The sequence below is a fragment of the Phallusia mammillata genome, chromosome 1 (genome assembly GCF_965637545.1).
Source record: "Phallusia mammillata chromosome 1, kaPhaMamm4.hap1.1, whole genome shotgun sequence".
Classification (NCBI taxonomy): Eukaryota; Metazoa; Chordata; class Ascidiacea; order Phlebobranchia; family Ascidiidae; genus Phallusia; species Phallusia mammillata.
The window spans coordinates 33,006,860-33,015,576 of NC_137252.1; the positions used below are offsets into that span (position 1 = coordinate 33,006,860).

General features: G+C 37.0%; 1 protein-coding gene across 3 annotated transcripts; it reads right to left on the reverse strand.

The window, feature by feature from the left end:
* Nucleotides 1-327: 327 nt before the first annotated feature.
* LOC145206107 (calcium-activated chloride channel regulator 1-like) lies at nucleotides 328-7,544 on the reverse strand. Of its 3 annotated transcripts, none has more exons than XM_080078501.1 (16): nucleotides 7,411-7,544; nucleotides 7,006-7,120; nucleotides 6,511-6,688; nucleotides 5,882-6,133; nucleotides 5,183-5,404; nucleotides 4,340-4,453; nucleotides 4,073-4,252; nucleotides 3,301-3,564; nucleotides 2,878-3,045; nucleotides 2,598-2,700; nucleotides 2,457-2,536; nucleotides 2,298-2,388; nucleotides 2,024-2,135; nucleotides 1,315-1,457; nucleotides 1,059-1,242; nucleotides 328-599 (listed from the first exon to the last, which is right to left on the reverse strand). In XM_080078501.1, the coding sequence occupies exons 3-16, from the start codon at nucleotides 6,595-6,597 to the stop codon at nucleotides 437-439; spliced, it is 2,163 nt and encodes a 720-aa protein (XP_079934627.1). In that variant the 5' UTR covers nucleotides 6,598-6,688; nucleotides 7,006-7,120; nucleotides 7,411-7,544; the 3' UTR covers nucleotides 328-436. The 3 variants fall into 3 exon arrangements, with proteins under 3 accessions (XP_079934627.1, XP_079934626.1, XP_079934628.1); XM_080078500.1 differs by lacking the exon at nucleotides 7,411-7,544 and adding an exon at nucleotides 7,246-7,356; XM_080078502.1 differs by lacking the exons at nucleotides 5,882-6,133; nucleotides 6,511-6,688; nucleotides 7,006-7,120; nucleotides 7,411-7,544 and adding an exon at nucleotides 5,682-5,861.
* Between the last annotated feature and the right edge of the window lie 1,173 nt (nucleotides 7,545-8,717).

Here is an 8,717-nt window from a genome sequence, read left to right on the forward strand (position 1 = left end):
ATTTGCGACTCAAGATAGTTAACCTGCAACCAAACATAGCTTACTTGCGACGCAAAATACCTAAGTTGCGGTGACTTTGCTTTGCAAGTTAGCTAAATCACATTTAGATGTGAATTTCCCACAATGCACCCGGTAACTTGTGACGCAAGATAGCTAACTTGCGGCAACTTAACTATCTTGCATCACAAGAATTTATTATTTGTTTTCAAAACGGCCTAAAGGCGCCGTTGTCATATTGTAAAACAAGCAACGACCTCAACTACTTTGAAATGTTCGTTCAATTCAAGGCTACGGAGAAGCATCCCAATTGTCAGCTATACTTTCACAAAAGCATACAATACGTTTATTGGTGCACAAGTCGTGTAAGTACAAAAGCGAAGTGCAAATTTGTAAATAAAAAGTGCAAGTGTTGAAAATGTTTAATGTGCAATCATCACTAATAAAAGCCACAACGAAGAATTGAAAGAAAAGCCATGATCAACAACGTTGTTTTGGAAGGAAGACAGTTGGGAGCATTGTCATTCAGTGTAATTGTAGGAACGTTGGACAGATCACCAACATTCTTAGATGCGTCGATTGCTTTCATTGCAAAAGAAATTCTGCAAAGGAAAAAAAATCGACATTTGCTTGTTATACGATGGTTAAGAAAAGGGGTGTACAACCTGTAGTTTTATAACCGCATGTGACAGCGGATATAGATTTGTGCGGACATGCAGAAGTATGTTAATGTATGTCTTGGCGGTCGTTCATTGGCTAAGACATTTAGCTTTTTAATTTTGTATGAGAAGGATTTTTGACAGTTGTGAAAATATTTATACAAGGCAAGTTGACACACGGCAGACTTTTGTAAGCTGATTGTGTGCAAACATTATCAAACGGGTAAAACAATAACAGTATAAATGGTAACGTCGTAAGCAGTAAGTGATAAGCAATTCCTGCAGTTCAAACTATTGATAAAGTTGGAAGTTAAAATGCAATGAGCAATTACGATGTTAATTTAACTGCAAACAGTGGACATTGCTTTGACTTAAGTACAAGTGTTCTTAAAACTTCATTACCTTGTTGGATCCTGGTAAGATTCAAGATCTGGCACAACAACAAACATTTCCTCGGTTCCGGCTGGCTGCGGTTGGCTGAGGTTACCTTGGGTCACATTGTTGGAGGTGATTCGAGGGCATACGTTAAACTGGGAGACCAACTTGCTCGCGTTGTTCATCGTGTACCGGATGTCATAAGATGATGCTGTATATTAAAAACAAATTGTGCACGTATTGACTGTTTAGTAAAGAATCGAATCGCTATGACGTCACTCACCTGAACCTACGTCATAGTCGGAACCGGGTGCAGTGAAGCGTAACACGATTCCGGCGTGGAAGTCTCCCGAATCGAGTTGTTGGAGGGAGAGGTCAATGACCTTGCTTGGAGGGAAAAAGTCCTGTTTTCCAGTAACCGGCGTTCTGTTAAGGCATTACGAGGCCGTTACAAGTTAACTACACAATGTCTGTACTTTGTGATATCGTTCCATGGGTAGGAAAATGACACAAATAGCAGGTAGGTTGTTAAAATAGTGGAAACAAGGAATGGGCCGAGCAGAGCCTGAGTACTCGGTACCGAGCATCGCAGTTTTTGATGCTGAGTGCTCGGCCAAGCAGTTGCACAAACTCACCAAAGCATTAAATTTGAATATTCATGCCCTGCTAACATAAGGAACTAGTACTTAAAAGGGTATCCAAACACAGTAACTGCTTTTAAAGTGCGTTAGAATGTTAGATGGTGGACGTACGTCTGGGGCATGTACAGCTTAATACACCGCTGTGACGTAAGGGACCTTACAAAGCTACGAAACTAGCGTGAAAATGGGAATGTTTGTGACGCCATAATGCACCGAGCGTGCCCGACCAAACAGAACGTTTGCAGATTTGGCCCATCCTTACTAAATGCTAAAGCCGTTCTTAAAAAAATTTAGTAATTTCTTACGTAAGAGTGACAAAATATTAGCTCTCTTGCAACTAACTAGACTTACCCAGTGTACGAAAATCCTTCTGACGTCACAACTCGCTCAAAATCGCTGACGTCACTGGATGCTACGTCACCGGTGACGTATTTTCCTGCATTTTTGTTAACTGCAATCGTTCCTATAGCAATAAATTTGGGTTTAATACAACATAAGACCGCTGTTATAATCCAACCCGACCCGTTTGTTAAAAAAGTACTGCAAATGATTTTTTGTCCAAATGTGTCCAAGATCTATTTTTAGTCTAACTAAAAATACCACAGCAAACATATGTATCACTTACCATCAGCACTAACAGTTCCAACATTAGGGTTTGCCCTTGAAACAATCAGGACTTTGCGAGCGACAGTTGAACTGTTCTTAGTAACTGTTACCTAGGGAATTCATTAAAAGAAAGGTGTTATAAAAAAAAACTTGAGCTAGTAAATTGCAGTTTTCAAACCTCAACAGAATAACGCCCCTGGTTATTGTAGCCCGTAAAGTACCGAGAGTAAACACCGTCATCTTTTCTAACATCAGGAGCTAAAAAATTAAAAAATGTTAAAGAGAAAGCAGTTTATTAAAGAGTAGAAAGTAGGCTTACCGGCTCCAGCATCATAGAGGTTTAGATATTCAACAGTTCCATCAGGTCTTCCAACCTTGGCTAAAACATCTGCATCCAAAACTGGAAGAAACCCTTGTGATACCTGCAACATCCAATAACGTGACGAAAGTATTTTATGTGACAGTGTTTAAGATTTTAATGTTAGTTTGAGTGCGTTTATATACACAGAAAAGTAGGGAGAAAAGGTTCAATTAACTACATCACACAGATAAAGGTTGCCACAAAAGAGATAGCGCTAATTTATATTATTTACACCTACCTGGGCATAAACAACCACTGCCTGTCCGGTTCCAATATCTGTACTTTCAAGACCAGATGCAACCACAATTGGTTCTGTGTCCCTGCTAGCTGCTTGTGAACTCACAGATGCTGTAATTTGTTGAGAGTAGGCTGATGAGGTAGACACATAATACTTCCATTTGCCATGCTGCAAAAATAAATGTTGGGATTAAACAAAGGAATTATTATTTTTTACCAAATTAGAAGCCATCTTCAGTTTACCAAATTAGGTTTTTACAAACCTTTCAGAAAAAAATTAAAATAATCATTACTTTGTGTTGATGTTTGTATTTCATTTGATGTTAAAACATAAACCTAACCTCAGCCCAGTCCCTGATCAATTCCGCTTAAGCATACTTTAATGCAATGACACCATGTCCTGTTTGTGGCACAAAATGCTTACCTCAGCAGTTCCTGGCAAAGCAAATCTTACAATGTTAAAAGTTTCATCTGTTTCAGCCAATGGGTGGCCTGGGCAGCTTTCTGGCACAATAATGGGATTAGTGGAGTAAGTACATCCAGAAGGCTGTTCCAAAACAACATTAATTGGAATGTCGTATTGAGACCATGCAAATGTGAAAACAGTGCTATTCCCAACTGTGGTGTCTATGGTCACTCCACCAGTGTGGGTTGAATATTCATCAACAAAGAACGTGGAACTAAGAACCTGTGAAAAAGGTGTAGAATATTTCAGCAGATAGAAAAAAATTATCACGAAGTACAACTTCAATATTTTTAATAAAACTGAAATACATCAGTTATCTAGTCCTTTTTGAATTTTGCACATCATAAAACAAAGTAAAACTAATAAAAATTGTCTATAGCACAATTTTGAGTTACAAACTATAGCTATATCTCGAACAATCATTGAATGCTGTTTACAAGTGACATAGAGGTTTCAGACAGTTTTACAAAACTTTACAAAAGAATTTTTTTAAGACATTTTTTGCTAGTGTAAAGCGATGAATATGTTTCTAAATAATATTCAAAGCAAATGTAACAAAAAGTACTATGTTTAAGGCAAAAGCACCTTAACCTTTTAAAACTACCCAGTACCAAGTAAACAGTTAAACATTTTATATTTTTTGTCTTCAAAGTTAAAAAAATACAGGCATAAATTCAGAAGGTGTAATACAGTCACAACTCACAAGCAGCAGAAACCAGCAGCACATTACCTGAAAAGTTTCACTGTACACATCACCGTCATCTTTTTCAGCCAAGGTTTGGAAAGCACCCAGGATACTTTGTATGTTTTGATCATTTGCGAAAAACCAAATTCCACTTGTGTCAGCCACAAGCTGCTGCAAGTCTGAGTTTGCATCAGTTGCAAAGAAAATTGCATTTACGATGACCTCCTATGATAAAAAAGAATAAATCTCCTGTTTTTTTGGAAAATTTTTTTTACCAGTACAAAATTCAAAAACATAAGTTGAAAGTCTTGCCTTTTGTATTATTGTAGAACTAACATCTGCAACAAAAGGTTTCTCATTTTCTTTGCCGTCAGTAAGAACAATCACATTGCCTCCAGCTGCTGAGGCACCCTGGTCTTCCAGAACCTAACATAATTATAAATGAGCAAAACCATATCAAAGGATTAAAGTAGTGGTTCAGTGATGGGACAATATCAGATTTTGAAGCGAGTACCGATACCGAGTACAAGTACCACGTGTATATACCTTCAATACCGATTACTTAGTATGAGTACTCAAATATAGTATTGTACTTAGTCTAAGTTGTATATCACTAGCTAATTTATCTGCCATGGTCGGGGTACATGCGTACACACACACATGCAGAAGCATGTAGAAAAATGTGATTTCCACCTGATCGTGAAAAAAAAATATGTAACCTATATTTTTTTCACTATCGTGTTGAAATCACATTTTTCTACATTCGTGCATTTTTCTACAGCAGAAGCAAATATTGGTAAAAAGTTGCCCGGATTCTTATAGTGTAAACCGGCCTTCGGTATCGAAAACTGAGGCAAAATATTTTATTATTGATACCACAGAAATCATTCAATACCACCGATACTGAGTACTGGGTACTTGTCCCATCACTAGTGGTCCCCAAGCTGGGTCTGATAAAACCTTAAGTTATAATTGAGAGAGAAAGTAAATTAAATTGACAAAAACAACATTATTGTATGCTGTATACAAGCTTGGCAAATATAACTTGCTGTTAACCAAAAAAAATGATGCACACTAAAAAAATTCAGTAGCATGTATGATTACTTTTGACTTGTAGGCACACTAAATTTCATTAAGTTACAGAGTATGTAATACCTTTATTGCTGAAAGAAGGCCACATCCAATGCAAGTATTACCATTAGCTGAGTCAGGGATGCTATTCAATAGTTTATCACGATCACTCTGACTATTGATAACAACCATGTATGATAAAATTCTAGCATTGGTGCTAAATTCTACAATTCCCACTTGGTCCCCGTCAGCCACAAATTGTGAAATGAACATATTGACCACCTGTCGCATTTGTTCCAATCGTTCCTAAAATAGAAAAAAATGTATTTTCTGAGCTTGCCTGAACAAAGGTACACTCTGAGTTGTTTAAAATTATGACATTGTGTTCATAGCTAAGCTAATTTCAATAAAAAAGATATAGTCCAACTTTAAAAAGATATAGTCCAACATTAAAAAAGGTAATTAAGTAAAATTAAGAAACATCAAGTTTGCCACAGTAATTAAATATTGTTAAAGCATGAACCCAACTGGTTTTATAATACTAATAAAATGTATTTGTGAAAAAAACAGTAGCTGCTTGTACCAATACACAGTGGTGAGATTCAGCCAGGTCGCACTGGATCTATAGAACCATCTCACGAAATTTTATGAGATCAGCGAACCGGTTAGCACTTCTGGTTACTGGACTTTTTGTAATAGAACTGGTTGAAAAATATGACTTTGTGATAAAACCGACAAAAAATTTCAATCCCACCACTGCCTATATACATTAACTAGACTTACACCATCCATGCTTCCGGAAGTATCCAACACCAGTACATATCTCTTAGACGAAACAACTTGAACTACTTTAAAGCTAGGCTGGGTGTTAACACTACCAGATATTGGCGTGTTCATCCCACCAGCAAAATCTGGAGAATTCATTATAACTTCCCATGTGCTCTGTAGGTCACAGAGGCGATTTTGTTCATTTGGAGCATCAGTATTGTGGAGATTTGTCGGGTCTGAAATATCATCATGACAAAATGTCTGAACCTATTAAGTAAAACAAAAGTAGCATAACCATACCGGTATATATGTGTTTAAACTGCAGCAGTGTGTTATAAATCCTGAACAAAAAATACCTGTCAAAAGTAATACAAATAGAAGAAGATTTACAACATATTCTGAGGAAAATTTCAGTTGAACCTAAAATACTTTTCCTAACTTTTTTCCTGTCCCCATATAAGATGAACATGACTACAGCACAAAGTCTATTTAAAATAAGGTTAGAGCAAAGTCGGGCTGTTTGTCAGTTGCAAAATTAAAAAAAAATATCACATTAAATATACATCAAAAAGGTTTGCTTGTATCCAGATGGTACTCCACAATCCAAAGATTCTGGTGCAGTTATGACTTTAAACTTCACAAACCTGTTGCAAATACTGGTTGGACATCATTGAAGTTTCAAGGTCAGTTCGCTGTTCCTCGTAGGGTATAAACTGACAGCCATCTTCCATCAATCCATTTTGAAGATTTTTTTGGCAGTCCCTGGTGCTGCCAGTTTGGTAGTTAATAATTTTGTTGACACCTTTTAATGCCACTGGACATCTGTCAAAATTTATTAAAACTGATAAAAATAAAAATGTTATAGCCAATGCATTGTGCTATGCGGTATAGCCATCTCTTGTAAATTTTCAATTTATTTTCTGGTAATACCAAGCATTTTTTTCACCGTTATCTGAAGATTTTTATCCAAAGTAACAATATCAAGCAATAGTTATGACCACACAGGAAATAAATGCAAATCTAACAACTTGAGAAGGTAATCAAAGGTCTTTCAGAGACAAATCAACTGCAATTGAACCACAAATGTTATACCCATAACGGGTGTATCTTTTCTGCTACATTTTAAACAGTTTTCTTACTTTGTTGCCTGAACATTGTAACTGCTGTCAAAGTAGTAGGGATTGTATCCAGTGGTATAAGTTTCATCAAATACACCCCATCGGTAGTGAGACCATTCATGCACAAGTGTTTTACCTAAAACACAATAAAAGTTACAGTTAGTTGTCATGAAAAAGTTGTCTGTTCTGTTTTTGCTGGTGCAACGTTCACATATTTACATATACCATAAGTACTGTTAATTAGTAAAATAAGTTACGAACGTTTATGCAAAGCTGCGGTCATACAAGAGTAAAAACATCCCAATCATCAAAACAATCAAACAACCACGCCGAAGCAAATCTTTGAAAAAATACAGAAATAGCACATGCACGAAAAAGGCGCGAAATAGTACATGTCAATAGAAATACAAAAAAAAATTATCAAACCTTTTGGTCCGAAATCGTTGATAAATGTATCATTCAATACGTATGAAGGAGTAAGGTGAATATATGAGCCCGGTTGACCGCAATCTCCATATTGAAGCGTGTACGGTTGGTCTTGATAAGCAGGGTTGGGGTCCGCTATTAGTATATCAGCCTATGGCAAGAGCAAGGTTATTTATGTTGTAAAATTCTTAACTAGTGCTGATATTTAAAAAACCTTACGCTGTCGTATGTTTCACTCGTTGCAGGATTATAATTTCCCGACCATGTTGTGGGAACAAGGATGGTGATTTGACCAAAATAAGCACGTCGTTTGGTGGCGACAAAGAGTGCGCTGGATGCGTCAGTCCAGATCGTCTGCAAATTTGATTTGAATTAGTTTAGTTTATTTCGCTTATTAAAAAAACATAGCTACACAATTACAATAAGACACCACGCCGAAAAAAGACCTGTGAAACGCTAAAACACAATTTTTGGATCATGGCCAAATTCGCTGCAGCGAAATCGTCATTTCAAGATGTTATTTGACTGGGGCTAAAGAGTAAAACAATTAAATTATCCCCTGGACCAATCTTACAGACTTTCTGCGGACCCTAACTAGAGTGCACTGCGCAGTTAATAATCACAGAAAATTTCATTTTGGCCATCATGTTTGGGCTGCACTACAGGCTTTGTCATTTCATAAGCCAAGTAATAAAATGTGGACACTTTTTAGTATTAGGAATAAACCGCCTTTTTACGTCCAAAAGAAGTCGTAACGTAATAAAGTTTGACATTTTCTAAACGTTACGTGAAGCCATAAACTGCTCTCAAATGTTTGATTAATCTGTGTGCGGTCGACAACTAGATTGAACACGTCCATGCACGTCCTGAAATTGTGTTTAGTTTTCCTAGTTAAACCAACAAAACGTCATGCGTTATCATTAACGTGTTTGCTAAAGATGATCGTTAATCTTATCTTAAAGTCCGATTTCAGAGAGTGCTTTCATATTTATCACATTTCCTCGATAGGCGTGGTAAATTGCTGACGTAAAAGGTTTGACAGCTGGCGTAGCTACGTTAAATGTTTGCTAAGCCCAAGTTATATGACCCATAAAACAATGTTGCAAGATTCGGCCCACAAATTGCAATGACAACACTGAAACAACATGAAAACGTTTGGAACTGTTTGGGTGTCGGGGTTGAGTTGAATTGAGCTTACTTCGCCCGATGAAAGAATCGTAGCACAATTGCACTAAAATATTCACCAAGCCGAAAATAGCTGCGCAACCTTGAGACGTTACATAATAAAGCGCGATTTGGAGGGCGTA